This window comes from Chiloscyllium plagiosum, unplaced genomic scaffold (assembly GCF_037043375.1).
Source record: "Chiloscyllium plagiosum isolate Xiang-an unplaced genomic scaffold, Cpla_swu_hap1 HiC_scaffold_1, whole genome shotgun sequence".
Classification (NCBI taxonomy): Eukaryota; Metazoa; Chordata; class Chondrichthyes; order Orectolobiformes; family Hemiscylliidae; genus Chiloscyllium; species Chiloscyllium plagiosum.
The window spans coordinates 25594006-25618220 of record NW_028270139.1 but is presented as its reverse complement, the minus strand read 5'-3'; the positions used below and the strand labels follow the sequence as shown (position 1 = coordinate 25618220).

Sequence of the window (24215 nt, the reverse complement as noted above, 5' to 3'; positions counted from 1 at the left end):
ACCCTTGCACGTAAGTTGACTTCAATGTCCTTTAATCTTTTCTTTCATATCACTGTCTTGGTGTCACCTTGACAGTTGTAGTGGAGCTTCAGAAAGCCTGTTCATGCTTTGCCAGTTTGCCACTGATAGCATTGGCAGGTATCTTCTAGTGGTCTGGGACCTGGAGATGTCTGCTTGCTGGGGTGTTTCCAGCAAACCTCCATAACACCCCATACCACCACTCCCTCAACAAGTATGACCTCCCTGGAGGGAAGTTGAAGACCCTTTGCAACTCCCCCTCTTTCACTGAGCCAATAAATTGAATGCATCCATAGCTTGAGAAATAAACTCCCCCTGCATCCACGCATGTACGCTAGAGCCACAACAGCATTCAGAACTTGGGCCGACTCTAAGTCTTTCATTATAGCCAATGCACGGTCTCTGGCACCTCTTCAGACATTTCCCTGCTTGCTCCCTTCTTCAGCTCTTCAATAGTCTACTCCAGAAGTTCAGCATTTGTACTAGACTCAGGAGAGGCCTGCACCCCAGCAAGTCTCTTGGTGTTGGAAATCTTGGCTGTTTCTTCCTTCTTTGGCTATGGGTCCATATTCTGGTGGGCACAGCATTGGCATGAGCTCAAGCCTTCTCTGGAGAGTTGTCTACTGAGTAAATGCCTCAGCGCTGCTGGGGAAGAGGCCCTCAATGGCGCAATCTGAGAGACACTTACTGTTCCTTTTTAAAATAGTTTAAAGTGGCTGATGGAGATAGCCCTGATGCTCCTCTGGGTTTTATTTTGTCCTAGATTGAGTGTGGAATCTGGAGGCTGTATGAAGAAACAAAGATTTTTTTTAATTGCACAAGCTGCCACCCTTACTCAAGGTCTTATAAATGTTGGTGCTTGATGTCCAGAAGTGGAGTAATAAATTGGAGCTTCTCAGCCTAGATGGCTTTAACTATCCGAGCAGCCCTTCATCCCTGGCATGCTCTCCTTTCACATTAGCAACTTGCTTCTTGAAGGGATTTGGAGGCTTATGTCAAGTGTTTTCTACAACCCCTCTCCCTCCCAATGATCCGGACACATTGTGCACACAGTAAGCTTGATTCTTTTCCTTTAGAAGTAAGGATGTAGAAGAGTCATTAGTTTGTGTACTCGAGCTCGTTGCCAGTATTGGCAGATGCGGTAGAGGAATCAATCATCAAATCTCCGATTGTGTGGAAGATACTTCTAAGAATATGGGTGATGTTTGCGCTAAAGCTTCTGAATGAAAGATGGTTCCATGTTTTGATAATGCAGTAAAACCAATGACGTTCGTGCCTGAGTTCTAAGGTGCTCATCTCAAAGCTCTCTTTTCTGGTCCATAATTTGGAGCAGCCGGTTTGAACTGGGGTGAACAAAATTAAAAATCACAACACCAGGTTAATGTCCAACAGGCTTATTTGGAGGCACGAGCTTTCGGAGCGTCGCTCCTTCATTAAGTGGTTGTCCATCTGATGAAGAAGCAGCACTTCGAAAACTAGTGCTCCAAATAAACTTCTTGGACAATAGCTGGTGTTGTATGACTTTTCTGTCCAGCCTTTGTCCCGCATAAGTCTTTGGCGAGAAGCAATGTATACGATCTCCTGGTTGTGAAGATCAGTAATCTGTCAGTGCATAAACTGAGTGTTGCAGCTCCTTTTGTCAGAAGTGTGTGGGGCGAGGTAGCATCACTGCATTACATGCAGGGCATTTAAATTAATATCAAGGCATCTGACGGAGATATCTTGTATCCAATCTTGTGCCTGGTTTCCTCTGCAGCTGCAAAATGGGTATGAGGAATTGAACAGACAAGTTTACATGCCCTGGCAGAATTCAGCAGACCATTCACCACCTTGCGAAACTAGAACCTGGTTCTCTGGATGCTACCAAAGGATGCTGACCGTCGCAGCCATTTCTGTCCAGTCTGCTTTCATTGTATGGCAAAGGACTGACCCTCTCTTGTAGACAGCCTTCTAGGAGATAGCAAGAATCTCCAGGAAAGTGCTGCTAAATGCAGTGTCATATTTTGCCTGGTCTGCGACCTCTCCTGTACTTGGAAGTTGAAGCCTGGAAGAGAGCAGACCTTCCTGCCTGTACATAAAATTTGGTGCTTCATCCATGTATGTATATGTAATGAGCTGAGAAGAATACAATCATGTCAGAAAACCCAACCTGCCCCTAAGCAGAATACCTTCCACTTTTAGGTCTGCATCCACATATTGTCTGACACAAACAAGCTTCTACCCTGTGCTTTAAAAAAGTCTGTCAATGATGCAGGTGTTTATATGCATAACAATTTTCATTCATTCAAAGATAGGCTCATTGCAGCAAGGCTCTCATTTATTGCCAGTTATATTAAAGATTAAAATTCACATTGATACTTGGTGAGTTTGATGTTAAACTCAATGAATTCAATTTCAAATGATGATGCTCAAGTGATTAGCCTCCTCATAGAAAGTAATGGTCGTTTGTTCAGATCATATCACTGTCGAATAATTGGATTATTGTTGATATCAAAACAATCAAATTAGAGTATGTGGACAGGATGGTAGAAACTAAGTGAACTGGTTACTTAAACTGGCAATTCTGAATATAAACTATGGTTTTATTGCAGAAGCATCAGCATGAGTTGGTAGCACAATTGTATTAGACCTGCTGTTTTGTCAGACAAAGGAGAGGTCTGTACTGTGTAGTTTCAAATCCTTAAACAATGCCATGCTCCCCAGTATTAGAGCATCGATGAAATGTTGATGTTAATATTAAAGTAAAACTTAAAAAGCAGTCTAGCAGACTACAGTAATCCAAATAAATTTAAGTTTGAAATGTTGGCTTGCACCAGACGCAGTTATACTATGGCTGATGTGAAATCCACCATTTCAACTTCAAGGGTTCTGACATTTTGTGTAGTCAGACTGACTACCTCAAAACAAAGTTATTCTCTTCTCCATGCATCGAGCTGCAAGAGTGCAAATACCGCTGGCCTATTCAATGACCTTATCTGGTAATGTCAACACACGACCATTGATAATTTCTTCCAGCTGTGTATTTATAGTTAATCTGAGCACAGTCAATATATTTTGTGTACATTCTAAAACTAGATAAGGCTTTGCTGTTGGGGAAAAAGAACCCTACAGTAACATGACATAATTAAACTTGTAAACAAGAGACGTGTAAATAAATTTGCAGATCATAACCAAACATGGGCTTCATGCCCTCACCTCCAAAAGCTTTTTCTGCTTTGCTGCCCTGGCTGCTTCACGCTGTGCAGCATAAAATGCTTCTTCTTCTATCCTTAACTGCTCCTCTTGTGCAGCTAACTGCATGTGAACGAAATAAAAAGGTTAACAAATGATAAACCTCTCTAGAAAAAAAATCAAAATTATATTACAAGCATTTTCAGCAGTAGGTTAGTGCTCCTTACATGAATTTTAATATCAAATAATGAACAATTTAATTACAAACAAAAATGAAAACAAAGAAAAATATAAATTAAAACATAACGAGAGAATGGTAAAACTTACTCTTGCTATTCGCTACTGAGATGTCTGGATGAAATAGTCCATCAATAAGGAAACTCAATATTTAGTTTCAAACACAGATGTCAGCACAGTTGGGGGGGGGGGGGGTGAACACATTTTAGAAATAGGGAATGTAATTAACCCAATACTCTTTGGCTCTTTTTAATCAGCCTTCTCAGGCAAACGTTCCCTAATTTTCTGCGCTTTTATGACAGCGATGTGGTTCACTTTTGTGTGAGCTGTCTCAATGATCTTCCCTTGTCACTTATTTCATTCATTACCTCCTGTATAGAAAAGTTTTATTTAAGTACCCAAGAAACTTCTAATTGCCTATTGTTTCTGTCAAATTAAACATAATTTTCAAATCAGTGCAGATAATTTGGAAGATTTTCAATATAAAATCATTTTTAAAATTTTAAATCTGTTGGATCATTTTAACCTTTTTACCAGGAGGAGAAAAAAAACATATTTCTTTGGTCTTCTTTATAACCTGGATTCCTAATTCACACTGTACCCTCGTTAAGATGGTCACATTTCCATTTCACGATAAACAGCTCTTTTCATTTTTTTACATACTATCCCCTCTTTGAAAACAAATCAGACTTATTAAGCAGCAATGACATATATTTGACTGTGATTTTAAAAAGTGAAAAACTGCCTCTATTTCTTGGTAATCTCTCCCTTCCTGTTCTGTTCCTCAAGAAGCTGTTGATTGTCAGCACATGGGTGCCAGTCATCCTCGAATTTGTAAGACAGAAGAGTGAAAATCAAAACTGTATTCACTTTGATGACAATCTAAGCATTTTGGTGACGAACAAGAGAATACATTCAGTCAAGGTGGCTTGCCTGTAAGCCTTTCTTTACAATATTTTTTACACTGGACAGCTGCCAATACAAAATATAAATAACGAAATATTTATTCTAATAGGTAAAACCACAGTTTTGCTGCCTATTACATCGGATTGCATTATATATCAAAAAGTCACTGCAAATTAAACATATACAGCGATTTGATTGTTAAAATATATGCCATAGATGCTCATACAAGAGGTTGACAATGTCTGGAAACTGGCCTTCAATGCTTGCAAATAATGCATGCTCAAACTTTCTTCAGATTTTGAGCTCAACTTAGAGCACAAAGTTTCCAGTAAGATGGCAGTGAAGTAGGACTTTGCAGCCCTGGAGAAAGTGAGGACTGCAGATGCTGGAGATCAGAGCTGAAAACATGTTGCTGGAAAAGCGCAGGTCAGGCAGCATCCAAGGAGCAGGAGAATCGACGTTTTGGGCATGAGCCCTTCTTCAGGAATGAAGAAAGTGTGCCAAGTAGGCTAAGATAAAAGGTAGGAGGAGGAAATTGGGGGAGGGGCATTTGGACCACCCACCACCTTTTCCTCCGCTACATCGATGACTGTATTGGCACTGCCTCATGCTCCCACAAGGAGGTTGAACAGTTCATCCACTTTACCAACACCTTCCACCCAGACCTCAAATTTACCTGGACCATCTCAGACTCCTCCCTCCCCTTCCTAGACCTCTCCATTTCTATCTCGGGCGACCGAATCAACACGGACATTTACTATAAACCGACCGACTCCCACAGCTACCTAGACTACACCTCCTGCCACCCTGCCTCCTGTAAAAACGCCATCCCATATTCCCAATTCCTTCGTCTCCGCCGCATCTGCTCCCAGGAAGACCAGTTCCAAATCCGTACAACCCAGATGGCCTCCTTCTTCAAGGACCGCAATTTCCACCCAGACGTGGTCGACGATGCTCTCCACCGCATCTCCTCCGCCCTTGAGCCCCGCCCCTCCAATCGCCACAAGGACAGAACCCCAGTGGTCCTCATCTACCACCCCACCAACCTCCCCAACATCGTATTGTCCATCGTCATTTCCGCCACCTCCAAACGGACCCCACCACCAGGGATATATTTCCCTCTCCTCCCCTATCAGCGTTCCGAAAAGACCACTCCTTCCGTGACTCCCTTGTCAGGTCCACACCCCCCACCAACCCAACCTCCACTCCCGGCACCTTCCCCTGCAACCGCAAGAAATGCAAAACTTGCGCCTCCCCCCTTACTTCCCTCCAAGGCCCAAGGGATCCTTCCATATCTGCCACAAATTCACCTGCACCTCCACACACATCATTTACTGCATCCGCTGCACCCGATGTGGCCTCCTCTATATTGGGGAGACAGGCCGCCTACTTGCGGAAGGTTTCAGAGAACACCTCTGGGACACCCGGACCAACCAACCCAACCACCCCATGGCTCAACACTTCAACTCCCCCTCCCACTCCACCAAGGACATGCAGGTCCTTGGACTCCTCCATCGCCAGACCATAGCAACACGACGGCTGGAGGAAGAGCGCCTCATCTTCCGCCTAGGAACCCTCCAACCACAAGGGATGAACTCGGATTTCTCCAGTTTCCTCATTTCCTCTCCCCCCACCTTGTCTCAGTCCCAACCCTCGAACTCAGCACCACCTTCCCAACCTGCAATCTTCTTCCTGACCTCTCCACCCCCATCCGGCCCATCACCCTCACCTTAACCTCCTTCCACCTATCGCATTTCCAACGCCCCTCCCCCAAGTCCCTCCTCCCTACCTTTTATCTTAGCTTGCTTGGCACACTTTCCTCAATCCTGAAGAAGGGCTCATGCCCAAAACGTCGATTCTCCTGCTCCTTGGATGCTGCCTGACCTGCTGCGCTTTGCAGCCCAGGGCTCACCCACTCTTGTTTTCTCTTCTCTCAGTTTCTTTTTGCTCTTTTCTTTTACTTACCTCTTGAAGAGCACATTGGTGGTGGTTAGTGAATCCAGCACGGGCTCGTGATGTGTATGGGTTCCCGGCAGCATCTGCACCAGCAAGGCAGTGTTGTGGCCTGGCGTCGACTCTCAGCTGCTGCAGTGGAGGCGGTTTTGAGTTCCCAGCGGTGTCTAGCGCAGAGTCATGGAGGTGAGTTTGGGCCCAGTACGAGACAAAGCAGCACGGTAGCACCTGCATCGGCGAGATGGGCCTGAAGCTGGTTCATGGTGGCAGTGGGGTCAAGTGTGGTACCCAGTGGCATTGGTGGCATCTGCATTGGTGAGGTCCAGCAAGGATTCAGTAGTGAGGAAGTCAGTAGCAACTTTTGTTCCAGCAGTGGCAGCCACCCAGGCCAATGACCCATGGAGGAGCAATTAACTAGGAGGACAGTAAAGTTGAATGCTTTCTCTTTACTATTTTTCTGCCTTTATACTTTGTTTTGGTTTATTTTTCTGTTTTAAGATGGCACCGGAGAGTGGCAACACTTCACTATATTTTGTAACTAAATACATGTGACGACAAATAAATAAATAAAATAAAAATACCAAATTAATACACTAAGTTATCTTGAAGGCCATTTATATTCTATACTAATTTTTGATGTCAAACGATTCTCCTATAGTATGCTGACTTCTTATACTATTGATTTATTGCAATCACAGTGCACAGGATATATTGAAACGTCATCTCATTACACGAGAAAATGTCCATGCACACGATATTTAATCAATACCACTAGCCATACCTTTTTGTATGTTGGTAAAGTGTCTATGATCCAGGGGAAAGATGGGAAAGGGAAAGGAATTGGAACATAACATTTGGGCAGCACAGTGACTCAGTAGTTAGCATTGCTGTCTCTCAGTGCCAGGAACCCAGGTTCGATTCCAGCCTTGGACAACTGTCTGTGTGGAGCTTTTCTCCGTGTCTACGTGAGTTTTCTCCAGGTGCTCTGGGTTCCTCCCACAGCCCAAAAATGTGCAGTTTAGGTGACTTGATCTGGCTGAATTGTCCACAGTGTCCAAGAATGTGCAGGCTAGGTAGATTAGCCACGGGAAATGCAGGGTTGCTGGGACAGATTAGATTACTTAGTGTGGAAACAGGCCCTTCGGCCTAACAAATCCACACCGACCCGCCGAAGCGCAACCCATCCAGACCTATTCCCCTACATTTACCCCTTCACCTAACACTATGGGCAATTTAGCATGGCCAATTCACCTAACCTGCAATTTTGGATTGTGGGAGGAAACCAGAGCACCCAGAGGAAACCCACACAGACACGGGGAATGTGCAAACTCCACACAGAGTCACCTGAGGTGGGAATTGAACCCGGGTCTCTGGCGCTGTGAGGCAAAAGTGCTAACAACTGTGCCACCCATGGATAGGGTAAGGGGTTGATTCTGGATATAATTCTCTTTGGAGGGTCCGTGTGGACTCAATGGGCCAAATAGCTTGCTTCCACAAGGTAAGATTTCTATGACATCAGGTGGAAAACCACTCTGAAAATTTGGATACTTTCTAAGTTGGAAGAAATTACAACTACAATAGTCTTAAACAGATTTTTGTTTTTAAAATGTCACAATTCAGTGTTCGCAGTTTCAAAAAAAAATTACACTAGTTTGTCCCCAAGTGACACGTTTTCATTCATTCATTCATTTACCCTTTTAAACTCAAGGAAAAAATAGCTAATACTTATGTAATGTAACATTTTAGAGACATGACAGTTAGCTACAGAGCCTGCAGTGGAAGAATAAAACTTAGTAAAATCTTTAAGTGTCAGTTCTACTTAAATAAATGACATAAATATAGACACAACTCTAATTTTCTCTTACAACTATGTGCACATTCCATATTGATGTCAAATCAACAGCCATTGGGTTTGAAGCACCCGGAGGGGAGCTACTGAGAGTTGAGGACAATTTCCTATGATGTATTTGACAGCCTTCTTTGGCTTTATAGCATTTGAGGCAAAAAGCACCAGTTCCACAAAGATTCCCTGCCTTCATCAGATATTTATGCTGTGAAACAAAACATGTGCAGATGCCCACAGGGATTTATGTTATTCAAAAGCTACGGTTCAGAATGGTGCCAGATTCCTTACTCCAATTATTTTAATGGGGAATGATCGTTCAAATGATCTGATTTTTTTCAAGTCAATTAACATGGACTGCCATAAACCTTAGAACTGAAGCTTGGATTTCACCAAGAGATATTAGTTCTATCTGGAATTAGGTAATTTGAAACTAGTAATTGGACTAATATGAAACATTTAGAAAGGATAATTTACTTATTCTTCACATTTAATGACATTAGTTCCTCAATTCAAAACAAAATCCTTTCTGTTCAAATACTTATAGGTGGATTTTTAATAGCATATATTGTGTATTTTGAACTAATGAAACAAGAACTATATTTTTTTCAGAATGCAAAATTTTTCAGTCTTTTCCACTGACTTGTTTTCAAATCGGACACAGGCCACATTATTATTTGTGGGGGTGGGGGTGGGGGTGGGGGTGGGGGGGAGAAAGGTGGTGCTGGAGGTGAAGGGGCATGGGTTGGGGGGGGGTGCAATTTTACCAAAGTCCATGTTAATTGACAAACTTAGAAAGCTGGGGTTACTCTTCTATTGGGTCAACACCAATTTAATATAGGAAAACAGTGGTTTAATTTTGTAGAATCCCTACAGTGTGGAAACAAGCCATTTGGCCCGACAAGTCCTCACCAAGTCTCCAAAGAGCATCTCACCCAGACCCACCCACCTACACTAGCCCTGTAGCCCTGCATTTCCTAATCCACTTAACCTGCATATCTTTACACTGTGGGAGGAAATCAGAGCACCGGAGGAAACTCATGTAGACATGGGAGAATGTGCAAACAGTTTAAGAGCTAGTTTAGTAGGCAAGTAATTCAGAAGTCTAGGCTATTGGTCTGTGGATAATAGGCAAGCCTTAACGTACAAAACATTCAGAATAAGGTAGATGAATTAACGGTGCAAGTCAAGGTAAACATCAAAGATATGATTTGTTTAGCCATCACGGAGACATGATTACAAGGAGATCAGAACTTGGAACTTAACTTTCAAAGATATTTGACCTTTCGGAAAGACAGAAGGGAAGGAAAATATGGTTGGGTAGCACTGTTTAATAAGTGATCAAATGAGGATTCTTACAAGATATGATCTAGTCTTGGATGATATAGCGTCCATTTGGGTGAAAGCAGAAAACAGCACTTGAAAGAAGTCATTGATGGTATTAATGTGTGGACCCACAAATAGTAGCCATAGTGTAGGAAAGGGTATAAATCAATAAAGAATAAGAGCATGTAAAAATAAAAGAGCAACAACTCTGGTGACTTCAATCTTCAGGTTGATTGGGTCAATCAAGTGGGAAAGGGTAGCAACGATAACAAATTTGGAGTGCTCTATGAAACTACCCCTTACACAATATGTCATGGAGTCAGTCAGGCAACAGGCTATCCTGGATCTGGGAATGGATAATGAGGCAGCTTGAATAAATAACTTCAGAGTAAAAGATCTTTAAGAAAGTAGCAATTTCTTATTCTGTTTGAGTGGGAGACAACGGTGTTGGAAACAAGGACGTATTTCATGACTCGCAGCAAAAATATATCCCAGTGAGGAGGAAAGATTCTATGAGATGGAAAATCTAACATGGCCACCGAAAGTAGTTAAGGACACTACTAAGATGAAAGAAAATTTGCATAATAAGGAGGCACATGTCCCAAAGACTGGCATAAATTCAGTATCCAGCAAAGGACGACTTAAAAGTTATTCAAGTGAAGGAGAAAATAAACCATGAGGGCAAACTGGCAAAGAATATCAAAAAAACTGACAAGAACTTTGAATATCTACAAAAAGGAAGAGAGGGGTCAAAGTGAACATAGGCCCCTTAGTAAATGAATCGGAGGAGATACTTATAGGGAACAAGCAAATTGCAGAGTTAAACAGATATTTGGCATGTGGAAATAAATCACACATCCCATTAATATGAAAACAATGCAGAGAAGGAATTAACTGTTTAAGAAAGGTGGTAAAGACAAGCCAGGGAACTATAGACCGGTGAGCCTGACTTCAGTGGTGGGCAATTTGTTGGAGGGAATCCCGAGGGACAGGATGTACATGTATTTGGAAAGGCAAGGACTGATTCGGAATAGTCAACATGACTTTGTGCGAGGGAAATCATGTCTCACAAACTTGATTGAGTTTTTTGAAGAAGTAACAAAGATGATTGATGAGGGCAGAGCAGTAGATGTGATCTATACGGACTTCAGTAAGGCGTTCGACAAGATTCCCCATGGGACACTGATTAGCAAGGTTAGATCTCACGGAATACAGGGAGAAACTAGCCATATGGATACAGAACTGGCTCAAAGGTAGAAGACAGAGGGTGGTGGTGGAGGGTTGTTTTTCAGACTGGAGGTCTGTGACCAGTGGAGTGCCACAAGGATTGGTGCTGGGTCCTCCTGACTTTTAGTCATTTACATAAATGATTTGGATGCGAGCATAAGAGGTACAGTTAGTAAGTTTGCAGATGACACCAAAATTGGAGGTGTAGTGGACAGTGAAGAGGGTTACCTCAGATTACAACAGGAGCTGGACCAGATGGGCCAATGGGCTGAGAAGTGGCAGATGGAGTTTAATTCAGATAAATGCGAGGTGCTGCATTTTGGGAAAACAAATCTTAGCAGGACTTGTACACTTAATGGTAAGGTCCTAGTGAGTGTTGCTGAACAAAGAGACCTTGGAGTGCAGGTTCATAGCTCCTTGAAAGTGGATTCGCAGGTAGATAGGATAGTGAAGGCGGCATTTGGTATGCTTTCCTTTGTTGGTCAGAGTATTGAGTACAGGAGTTGGGAGTTCATGTTGCGGCTGTACAGGACATTGGTTAGGCTACTGTTGGAATATTGCGTGCAATTCTGGTCTCCTTCCTATCGGAAAGATGTTGTGAAACTTGAAAGGGCTCAGAAAAGATTTACAAGAATGTTGCCAGGGTTGGAGGATCTGAGCTACAGGGAGAGGCTGAACAGGCTGGGGCTGTTTTCCCTGGAGCAGGTTTACAAAATTATGAGGGGCATGGATAGGATAAATGGACAAATTCTTTTCCCCGGAGTCGGGGAGTCCAGAACTAGAGGACATAGGTTTAGGGTGAGAGGGGAAAGATATAAAAGAGACCGAAGGGGCAACTTTTTCACGCAGAGGGTGGTACATGTATGGAATGAGCTGTCAGAGGAAGTGGTGGAGGCTGGTACAATTGCAACATTTAAGAGGCATTTGGATGGGTATATGAATAGGAAGGGTTTGGAGGGATATGGGCCAGGTGCTGGCAATTGGGACTAGATTGGGTTGGGATATCTGGTCAGCATGGACGGGTTGGACCGAAGGGTCTGTTTCCATGCTGTACATCTCTATGACTCTATAAGTACCATCATTATTACTAGAAAATTGTACAGACAATACAAAATACATTAATGATTTGGATGAAGAAATTGAATGCAATATCTTCAAACTTGCAATTGACACTAAGCTGGGTGGTAGCATGTGCTGTGAGGAAGATGCTAAGAGGTTGTAGGATGACTTGGACAGACTGCCTGAGTGGGCGAATACTTGGCAAACGTAAACTAATGTGGAAACATGTGAGGTTACCACTTTGGTCACAAAAATAGGTAGATTATTCTGAATGGTGATAGTTGAGGAAAAGATGAGGTGCAATGAGACCTGGGTATCATGGTGGAACAGTTTAAGGTTAACATGCTGGTGCAGCAGGCAGGGAAGGAAGCTAATGGCATGCTCCCCTTCATAGCAAGAGGATTTGAGTATCAGAGTAAGGATGTCTTGTTGCAATTGGTGAGACTTTGGTGAGGCCATACCTTGTGTATTGTATGCAGTGTCTCTCCTAGTTTGACGAAGGACATTCTTGCTATGGTCGGTCATTGAGAAAAGACTGGATTGTCTGGGCTTGAGGCGGCATGGTGGCTCAGTGGTTAGCACTGCTGTTTCACAGAAGTAGCCACAGAGATAGTGGATGTGCTGGTTGTAATTTTCCAAAAATCCATGGATTCTAGAAAAGTACCGCAAAATTGGAAAATTGCCAATGTAACACCCTTATTAAAAAAAGGGAGAGGGGCAGAAAATGGGCAATTAAAGCCTTATTAGCCTAACATTTATTGTTGAAAAAAATGTTGGAATCAATTAAGGTAGTAATAGCAGCACATTTCGAAAATCATAACCTAATCAAGCAGAGTCAGCATGGCTTCACAAAAGGGAAATTGTGTCTGATGAATTTATTACAGTTTTTCGAGGAAGTCTCAACCAAAGCAGATAGAGGAGAACCAATAGATGTGTTGTAGTTCCAAAATATGTTCAATAAGATATCTCCCAAATGGTTAAGTTGGAAGATAAAAATCCATGGTATTGAGGATAGTATATTATCATGGATTGAGAATTGCTACATGGTCAGGAAAAAGTGAGCAGGCATAAGGAGTTCTTTTCAGGTTGGCAACCTGGAACTAATGGGACTCCATAGGGATCAGTGCTAGGAATACAACTGTTTACAATATATATGAATGACTTGGAGGAAGGAAGTGAATGCATTGTAGCCAAATTTGCAGATAATAAAAATTGGTGGAAAGGGAAGTTCTGAGAAGAATGCATAGATAATTTTGATAGGTTATGAAAATAGGTAGAAGTTGGCAAAAGTGGGGAAAATGTGAAGTTCATTTTCAAAGGGAGGACAAAAGAGCAAAATATTATTTAAGTGGAGAAAACTGCAGATAGCTGCAAAGAGACTTGAGGGTACATGTGCACAAAACACAAAGCTAGAATACAGCTAGATGCAGCAAGTAATCAGGAAGGCTAATGGAATGGTGACCTTTATTTTAAGGGGTTAAGAGTAGGGACATCTCTCTACTGTACAAGGCGCTGGTCAGACTACATCTGGAGTACTGAGAGCAGTATTGGTCCCCTTTTATAAAAGAGGATGTTATTTCATTGCAGGCAGTTCAGAGAAGATGCACTACAATGATCACTGATATGGCGGGATTGCCTTATGAGCTGACTAATTTATTAGAATGTTTTGAGGAAGTCTCAGGTTGGGATTCTACTCACTAGAGTTTAGACAAATGAAAATAATTCAAAAAACTTCGATCCGAATTTCTGTTCAAGAGATGAGAAGAGATCATTGGAATTTGCTATATGGCCCAGTCTGCCTAAACATATTAATAACAAACGTAATTGATTCCTGGAAAGGTAAACCATAAAACAAAGCTAGCATTATTAGCAGACCCACTTCAGTGTCCATCATGCACTTCTGTGGTTGAAGAGGTGACTTATTGCTCATTACTTCAATCTATCCATGACCAAAGCTGCATTTTTTTCTTTGCCAAACAAGAGATGACATCCTCCAGCTTGAGGGGACCTACTGAACATAGTATTCTCAGAAGATAAGTTATCTGAAATTGAATTTGTAGGAATACCATGTTTCAAAAACTCCTAATATATTTTCAATCAATTTTAATAGAAACAAACTCAAACAGCCTGATGTGGGGCCCAAGAACACTATTTCTGAAAAATTTTCACAGATGTAGAAATCAATTTGGTAGAGTGCCATGGATAAAATGTACTTAGTTTCCTTTGAATATACAATACATTGAGATATTTATTGTCTTCTACTAAAATCATAATGAAAATTTCTTGAATGCAATACTTGGACGAGTCCATCAGCCTTCAAATTACTTTAGTAGAGTTGTAGACATGCTGTATGTAGCTGGTATTTCAATGCAAGAAGAATCAATCGTCAGGCTAAATGTAAAATGAAACAACACAAGTCACACAATAAAAGTATTCCATTTGCGGCAGACATTCATTTGTCAGTCCACAGAATAGGATGACATTGCAAAGTGCACATGACCATCCACTCAGCTAACGGAGTTTGCTCTGAGGTAATCTGCATAAATTAAATATGGAACCTCTGTACTCTCTCGCCACAATGACTCATGAATCTATGCTCTTTGGATTTGAGGTCCTGAACAAATTAAGCATTACTGCAGCTTGGACAGAATTTTACCAAGATGTTACAAAAAACCGGCTTCCATACTATTCAAAATGGAGTAGTTAGAGATTCTACTACAAAAAACAAAACTTCCAATATTGGTAATTTCTGGGATTAGTAAGTTGAAAGTTATCAATTTATTTTCAAAGAGAAAAAATGAATAGTAAAGAAGGAACTAAATTATCCGCATTGTACCTCAGTCTGGAGCTGTTTGTCCACCACCACTTGCTTCTGAGAAATAGCATCATACTGTCTATTTTGAAGGATTTGGACTTCATCTTCATTAATTGGCCTGTTAAAATATGAATGGCAATGGCTATAGTAACTAGGCTCACATCAAAACCACAATAATTGCCAGTATGACCACAGTGAAAAATTTCTGATTATGTCACAGCTAATAAAGAAATACATTCACCACATGAACCAATGCAAAGTTGCCCCACTATCTTAAAGCAGTTTGCAGTGCGCTCAGGGGCTTTTGAGCAGTAACTTGCTGTTATTGGCCTCTTGATTCAGCATAAGTCCTTTCACAGGAGATTGGTGACAGTGCAAGCAAGAGTGATCTCCTCAGTGAGACCAAAGAATCTTCTGAGACACAAACTCCAAACCAAGTATAAAATTAACTTACTGTTCAAATTAATGTCAAATCATGTGCAAACAGCAAAAAGAAGTGTGAGGAAAAGAAAGGAAGGATTGAGAAAGATGATGGAGACAAGAAATTTCAAGATTTTTTTCCCAAATCTCTGGCACAAAAGGACATTACGAAAGGACGAAACACATGCAAAGTTACATCTGTTAGAACAAGGGTGATGGTTTTAAAGTTTCATCACATCATTAAACATTTACTTGCACCTGAATGCAAAAGTCTAACTTTATTTTTTTTAAAATGGGTAACTAGGAAACAAGTACAACTTAATGCCCTTAATGCCCTTACATGGATTTTGATGCTGAATCACAGGTTTAGGGGTAATGCAGATTATCTAAGAGCTGAACAAATCAGTCAACAGCTTCCATATTTCTGTGTCTGTTTTATTTTATAAAGGTGTGAATACTGACAGCTTCATTGTCATGATTTCTGAAAATTACAGCCCCAATATTTGTCTTATGTGACACTTGGCATGTAATGGATATGACTAAGCTTTATAGTGTTGGAGATCCACAGTATTTCAAGCTGATTCACCCGAAAGTCTCATGTTGTACCATACAACACTTCGCAGACTGCATAAAATGTTAACATTGATTTCTTCGTTCCCACCCCTTCTCCATAAAGCTATTGCTGTGTCACAGTTTTTGAAGAGAAAGAAGTGAAAGAACAATAATGATGAGGGTCTTTAACTGTAATTGTCAAATTAGAAGTGAAAACTGCATGCGCATTACAGGACAACTCCGGAGTGGGATCAGCATGTGGTGACAGACTGGTACTGGTAAAGAGTATAAAGGGAGCACTGGTGCTTACGTGGAATTCTGGAAAAAGATGTCAAATGAGGACTTTGATGGGGAATCCTGCAGAAAGCAGATGGCGCATACTGAAATCATATTGCATTGTCACGCATGCCAAAAAAAGGCCTGTGGAAAATATTAATGAGAATGAAATATCCTGATGGTTAACATTGGTTTGCATCCAACAGTTGGAAGCCCATCCTTTTGAGGCTGGAAACAGTGGCCAATTTGGTTAGTAGAAATGCTCACCAAAGCACAATTCAGTGTCTAATAACTGATGACTCAACTCCCATTGCAGTACAAGCAGAAGACATTCAACATTCAGATGATGCAGTCTACTGTTCTAGCTGGAGACAATAGTGTGCATTTGCAGGCTGTCAAAGCACTGTAGCAATCTGTCCTCCCATACATTGCTACAAATGTTGAGGAACTGCCCCAAAACAAGTGGCATTCTTTCCTTGGACTCTGTCCATAACAAGGAAGATGATACTGCAAAGTCTAAGTGAAAAATAAGGCAGTTCAGATTCTGGGTGGATTAAAAATTGACAGAAGAGATATTAGAAAGATCAGCTGCATTTATAAGCTTAGAAGGTATTAGAATTACTTGGGATGATTCTGAAGATGCTCAGGCAGGAAGCTGGTGGTGCTGGCCATAATGTTTTAATTTTTCTTCATCTGGGAATGGTGCTAAAGGAATGGAGAAGTGTAAATATTACCCCCTTATTCATAAAAGTGGTACAAGAATGAATCCAGCAATCACGGGGCACTTAGTATAACATTGAGCTTTGGCAAAGCTTTTAGAAATAGTAATTCAGGGGAGAAGTACACATCCCTTGAACATGGGGATTAATTAAGAAAAGCCAGCATAGATTTAGTAAAGGTAAATCATATTTAACTTGTTGTTTGACATGGTTAATGAGATAACATTCGATGACGCTAGCACAGTTGATGTGACTTATCTGGGGTTTGCTGGAGCCACCTGGGAGGATTTAAACTAGTAAAGGGTTGGGGGTGGGAGTTGCGGGGAGGGGGAATCCAGAGAGATAGTGAGAAAAGGGATCAGTCTGAGGCTGGTGCAGTTGGGAAAAGGAGCAAATCAAATTGTCAAGGCAAGCAGGTGCAAGGCAGAGAACAAGGTAGGACTGATTTATTAAACTGCATTTATTTCAAGTGGCTTGACAAGTGAGGCAGATGAACTCAGGGCATGGTTGCGAACATGGGACTGGTATATCATAACTATTACAGAGATGTGGCTTAGGGATGCATAGGAGTGGCATCTTAATATTCTGGGGTATAGATGCTATAGGAAGGATAGATAAAGGGGGGGGGGAGGGGCAAGAGAGGAGGGTGAGTGGCATTTTTGATGAAGGATAATGTTACAGCAATATTTAAGGAGGATATTCCAATGAAGTTATTTGGGTGGAACTGAGAAATAAGAAAGGGATGCTCACCTTATTGGGATTATACTATAGACCACCCCCCACCCATCAGTCACAGGAAATTGAGAAGCATATTTTTAAGGAGATCTGAGTTATCTGTAAGAACAATAGGGTGGTAATGGTAGGGGATTTTAACCTTCCAAACATCTGGGATTGCCATAATGCTAAAGGCTTAGATGGAGAGGAATTTGTTAAGTGTGTACAAGAAAATTTCAAAGGTAAAGTGACGGCCAGAAAGTGGGAAGCCTTCAAAAATGAGAGTTTGTCCGGGGTCAGTATGGCCCTGTTAGGAAGAAGGGCAAAGAAGATAGATGGAGGGAATGCTGGAGGACTACAAAAAATGATGTGGAGGAGCCGGTGTTGAACTGTGGACAAAGTTAAAAATCTCAACACCAGGTTACAGTCCAACAGGTTTATTTGGAAGTATTAGCTTTCGGAGAATTTATAGCAAAAGATTACAGTGTCAGGTAACTGATATGATATATTGAACAAACCTAGATTGTTGTTAAGTCTTCCATCTTTTAGAATGGGTTCATTAATATGTAAATCCCAGAACAACTTTTAAGTCACATTCTCGAGATAACTCAAGATTTTATAGAAAAAAAAGTGACATCTCAGCTCAGACATTATCAGACATAAAGTTATCTTGAGACTGACTTAAAAGTATTAATGAGACGAAACCTGCAACCCACCCTAAAGCATGAAAGACTTAACAACAATCTAGGTTTCTTCAATATATCATTTCAGTTGCATGACACTAATCTTTTGCTATAAATTCTGTGTCTTATGTCCCTGCTCTACAACTATCTGATGAAGGAGCACCACACCAAAAAGCTAGTGCTTCCAAATAAACCTGTTGAACTATAACCTGTTGTTGTGTGATTTTTTTAACTTTGTCCAGAAATTGATGTTATGGTCATAAAAAAAGAAGCATAGTGTCAAGTATAGACAGCAAGGATTGAGTGAATCCTCAGAGTATAACGGTAGAAAGAACATGCTTAAAGTGAAATCAGGAGGGCAAAAGGGGGTCGAGATAGCTTTGGCAAATAGGGTTAAGCAGAATCCAAAGGGTTTCTAGATATACATTAAGGACAAAAGAGTAACTAGGGAAAGAATAAGGCCCCTCAAAGATCAGCAAGGCAGCCTATGTCTGGAACCGCAGAAGATGAGTAAGATACTAAACGAGTATTTTGCATCAGTGCTTACCACGTAGAAAGACATGACAGCGAGAGACCTTTGGGGAAGTAAATAGTGATATGTTGAAACATGTCCATGTTACAGAGGTGGTGGTGCTGCTGGATGTCTTAGAACGCATAAAGGTGAATAAATCACCTAGACCTGACCAGGTGTACCCTAGAACTCCGTGGGAAGCTAGGGAAGTGATTGCTGGGCTCCCTGCTGAGATATTTGTATCATCGATAGCCACAAGTGAGGTGCTAAAAGATGGGACGTCGGCTAACATGGTGCCATTATTTAAGAAAAGTGGTAAGGAAAAGCCAGGGAACTCTAGACCGGTGAACTTGACATCATTGGGGCAAGTTGTTGGAAGGGATTCTGAGGGATAGGATTTACATGTATTTGGAAAGGCAAGGACTGATGAGGGATAGTCATGGCTTTGCTTGTGAGAACAAGTATCTTATTAATTTGATTGAGTTTCTTTGAAGAAGTGGCGAAGAGGACTGAAGAAAGCAGAGTGTTGGACATTGTCTATATGGACTTCATGATGTGGAGGAACTGGAGTTGGACTGTTAAAAATCACACAATGCCAGGTTATAATCCAACAGATTTAATTGGAAACACTACCTGAAGAAGCAGCGTTCCGATAGCTTGTAAACTGGTTAAGATGATTAGATCACATGGAATACCGGAAGTGGTAGCCATTTTGATACTAAATTGGCTCAAAGATAAGAGGCACAGGGTGGTGGTGGAGGTCTGATTTTTGGACTGGAGGCCTGTGACCAGCATGGATTGGTGCTGGGTCCACTGCTTTTTGTCACCTATATAAATGGTTTGGATGTGAAGATAGGAGTCGTGGTTAGTAAATTTGCAGATGACACCAAAATCGGAAGTGTAGTGTACAGCCAAGAAGGTTAACTCAGAGTACAACTGGACCTTGATCAGATAAGCCAATGGGCCGAGGAGTGGCAGATGGAATTAAATTTAGATAAGTATGAGGTGCTACATTTTGGTAAGGCAAACCAAAACTGAGCTTTTTATTAAGTGCATAACATCTTGGGGAGTATTGCCAAACAATGGGACCTTGAAGTGCAGGCTCATAGTTCCTTGAAAGACAGGTATACAGTGTAGTGAAGAAAGTGTTTGGTATGCTTGCATTCATTCGTTAGTGCTTTAAGTATATGAGTTGGGAGGTCATGTTGTGGCTGTACAGGGTAGTGGTTAGGCCACTTTTGGATTCTGTGTTCAATTCTGGTCTCCTTGTTATAAGAAGGATGTTGTCAAACTTAAAAAGATTCAGAAAAAATTTACAAGCATCTTGCCAGGTTTGGAGGGTTTCAGCTAGGGGGAGAAGTTGAATAGGCTGTGGCTGTTTTCTCTTGAGCATTGGAAGTTGTGAGGTGAACCTTTAGAGGTCTATAAATTATGAGGGGCATGGATAGGGGGTAGGGTAGAAAAACTAGAGGGCATAAGTTTAAGGTGGGAGGGAAAATTATAAAAGGCAACTTTTATATGCAGAGGGTGGTGTATTATGGAATGAGTTGCCAGAGGAAGTGGAGGAGGCTGGTAAAAGTACATTTAAAAGACATCAGAATGGGTACAGGAAGAGGAGGGGTTTGGAGGGATATGGACTAAATGCTGGCAAATGGGACTAGATTCATTTAGGGTGCCAGGGTGGCATGGATGAGTTGGACCAAAGGGTTTGCTTTCCTGCTGTACATCTCTATGCCTGCCAAAAGACGTCTGATGAAATGTCAGATTTAAGGCTGTGACCAAACTTGAGGCCTATGGAAAGAAGAGTGGTCACAATGGATACAAAAATCAGCAGAAGATAGAGTAATGGAAAACGGCTGTCTTCTTGGTCGAGAGAACATATTATTGTAGTGTTTCCTACGAGCTACTATCAGAACCATTGATTTTCTTGATTTATATTAACAATAAAGTATTGAATACCTAGTGGCAAATCTGTCCCTCATGCTCAGAATAGAGAGGCGTGCAGTATGCAGCAGACTGTGATTGACCATGACAATGGACTCCGCTGAGTCTGCAGGGCTCTCCTAGAGCAATACAACATTAGTGTTTATCAATCTATTTGCTTACATTTCATGCAACAGCCTGGCTGTCATTAACTGCTTCTTGTGCACAATGTGCACATGTGTCTGCATTGTGCACAAAAGTTGGCCAGATACCCGGTTGCCCATTAGGTTGGCAATTAGTTCATCTTAATAGCTCAAATACAGCTGGCACTGTGAACTACTGCAGATTGAAGTCAGCATTCCTGAGGTCAGGGTATTAGATACTGGCCAGATAATTGCTGCTTATGGAATCACATTAGCTGAATGTTGAGGGGAGTAGAATATTGTGGTTCATTTCAGAGTTCACATGCAGTGCTTGCAAGGCAACATATTATAGTTAATAACATTCTACACTATTTAAATAAAGCCTACAGTCCTCATGAAGCTACATTTTCACCCTTTTTCTTCTGTGGTGCGGTGAAATATTGCAAATATCAACTATTTAGTCAAAAAGGAACAAAACGCTTAAACCTTTTACATGCTCAAAATCCCTGCCAATGCAATCTTTTCCATATCCTGAATTTCCTCAGGCTGTACACTTTAGTGAACACCTCCTTATTGAAGCAGGATCTAAAGCTGTTTCTCGCTGGGGCAGATATACGAGAATTACTCCCTCAATACTATGGCTTCCTGCTGAGAATCCTACTACCTCCTTTTCGAACTACTTATCCTGCTCTGCTGACTGTTGCGGTGATACATTAGACTAAGAGAAATATTAACTGCTCCATGAGTTTTGTCCAGAGTCCCAGAAGTCAAGACAAAGATCTTCACCACTTGTGACTCTACTCTTTAATAACTTTGGTCACTTTAATAACAGCATAGAACAACAAATTAAGTAAAGGCCAGTTGAAACCAAACAACGAGAAAGAGATGGTTGATTATCGCTTTAAATCGCTCTGGAAGAGAATTCCTGCTGGCTTTGGTCATGTGTTTAGCTGTAAAGGTTTAGAAACACTGATTTCTAAACAGGCAGCATTGGCATTCAATTAGCAGCCATGACCAGAAGTAATCATCTATATTTAGAACATAGAACATTACAGCACAGAACAGGCCCTTTAGCCCATGATGTTGTGCCAACCATTGATCCTCATGTGAGGTAAACCTAATGTATGCACCCTCAAATTTCTGTGACCATATGCATGTCCAGCAGTCTCTTAAATATCCCCAATGACCTTGCTTCCACAACTGCTGCTGGCAACGCATTCCATGCTCTCACAACTCTCTGTGTAAAGAACCCGCCTCTGACATCCCCTCTATACTTTCCGCCAAACAGCTTAAAACTATGACCACTCGTGTTAACAATTTCCGCCCTGGGAAAAAGTTTCTGGCTATCAACTCTATCTATGCCTCTCATTATCTTGTACACCTCAATTAGGTCCCCTCTCTTCCTTTTTTCCAATGAAAAAAGTCCAAGTTCAATCTCAACCTCCCTTTGTAAGATAGGCCCTCCATTCCAGGCAGCATCCTGGTAAACCTCCTCTGAACCCTCTCCAAAGCATCCACATCTTTCCTATAATAGGGCGACCAGAACTGGACGCAGTATTCCAAGTGTGGTCTAACCAAAGTTTTATAGAGCTGCAACAAGATCTCACGACTCAAACTCAATCCCCCTATTAATGAAAGCCAAAACACCATATATGCTTTCTTAACAACCCTGTCCACCTGGGTGGCAATTTTAAGGGATCTATGTACCTGTACACCAAGATCCCTCTGTTCCTCCACACTGCCAACAATCCTGTCTTTAATCCTGTACTCAACTTTCAAGTTCGACCTTCCAACTGCATCACTTCGCATTTATCCAGATTGAACTCCATCTGCCACCTCTCAGCCCATCTCTGCATCCTGTCAATGTCATGCTGCAGCCTACAACAGTCCTCCATACTGTCAACGACACCTCCAACCTTTGTGTCGTCTGCAAACTTGCTAACCCATCCTTCAATCTCCTCATCCAAGTCATTAATAATTATTACAAAGAGTAGAGGCCCAAGAACAGAGCCCTTGGAACACCTCTCACCACTGACTTCCAGGCAGAATATTTTCCTTCCACGACCACTCACTGTCTTCTGTTGGCCAGCCAATTCTGTATCCAGACAGCTAAGTTCCCCTGTATCCCATTCCTCCTGACCTTCTGAACAAGCCTACCATGGGGAACCTTATCAAATGCCTTATTGAAGTCCACATACACCACATCCACCGCTCGACCCTCATCAACTTGTCTAGTAACATCCTCAAAGAACTCAATAAGATTTGAGAGGCATGACCTGCCCCTCACAAAGCCGTGCTGACTGCCTTTAATCAAGCCATGCTCTTCCAGATGGTTATAAATCCAATCCCTCAGAATCCTTTCTAACATCTTGTGGGTGGCACGGTGGTTAGCACTGCTGCTTCACAGCGCCAGAGACCCAGGTTCATTTCCCGTCTCAGGTGACTGACTGTGTGGAGTTTGCGCATTCTCCCCGTGTCTGCGTAGGTTGCCTCCAGGTGCTCTGGTTTCCTCCCACAGTCCAAAAATGTGCAGGTTAGGTGAACTGACCATGCTAAATTGCCCGTAGTGTTAGGTGCAGGGGTAAATGTAGGGGAATGGGTCTGGGTAGGTTGCGCTTCAGCGGGTCGGTGTGGACTTGTTGGGCTGAAGGGCCTGTTTCCACACTGTAAGTAATCTAATCTGTAAGTAATCTAAACCTTGCAGACAACAGAAACCAAAAATGAAAGATGGGCTCTGCAAGATGAAGATGTGTGACTGAAATAAAGGCTAGCTCCCAGCATGTTAGAATATTTTACAGCTTTTATACAAAATTACTGCTCACCAATTTAAAAATGATTTTCTCTCTGTACTTTTAAGCTTAAAAACACTTTTGTGAAAAGTAGAATCAAACATTTGGTCATTAATTTGCCACAATGAGAATTGATTCATACAGAGTTTTCTTGAACAATTCAAGATTCATAAACATATTCAGTTTGGAAGATCTTTCAAATTTATGGCTTTGCCATCAAGACTGAATAGCTAAGAAACTGTTCTAGTCTTTTGAAACAATAAAACAATTTTGTAATATTCTTTGGTCTGTCATGTTAACTCATTTTTATAATAAATATGGTCTTTTCATGGACACCATCTAGTCCTCTTATCATGTATCCCTTGATTCCTTCCTCTTTGGAAACACACAAAAAATTTGAGATACAATTGAGTATGCAAATTTTGCAAATTATTCACATAATTCTATAATTCAGGAATGCAAAGGCTATGGCCAAACTACCTACATGACAAGATCAGTTGCCTCAGCAGTCCCAACCTTGGAGGGGAAATAAAAATCATCATCTTCATACAAGTTAGATCATCCTTCAAAAAGGCGATTATCTACTTCTAGGTTCTTGAAAATATGTAGTAGAGTGTAAGTTTATTCATTGTGCAGGAAGTCAGAAGGGAAGAGTATTTAATAAAAGGCAGAACTGCAGATGCTGGAGAACCGAAACAAACAAAAACAATATTTCTGGTGAAACTCAGGTCTGCCAGCATTTGTGGAGAGAAAACAGAGTTAACACTGAGTCCCTGTCTTTGAAACTTACATACAAGGAATGAGACAAAATTGGGTATGCTTCTAGAAAGAGGGAAGGAATTAAGGGATACATGATACGAGGACTAAATGAAATTCAAAAAGAGACTACATGTACTTTTTATGAGTTAACACAATATTATTTAGTCTGCT

At 41.4% G+C, this 24215-nt stretch overlaps 1 protein-coding gene across 2 annotated transcripts in view; it reads right to left on the bottom strand.

Moving 5' to 3' along the window:
- Window positions 1–24215, bottom strand: part of ap1ar (adaptor related protein complex 1 associated regulatory protein) — a 128476-nt gene that overhangs the window by 32748 nt on the left and 71513 nt on the right. Inside the window, exons 5-6 of one of the 2 annotated variants that reach the window (XM_043697627.2) lie at window positions 14577–14673; window positions 3214–3312 (exon numbers count right to left, since the gene is read on the bottom strand). In XM_043697627.2, coding sequence (XP_043553562.1) covers window positions 3214–3312; window positions 14577–14673 — 196 coding nt within the window. The remainder of the gene's footprint in view (window positions 1–3213; window positions 3313–14576; window positions 14674–24215) is intronic. The other variant, XM_043697636.2, reaches the window with a different exon arrangement.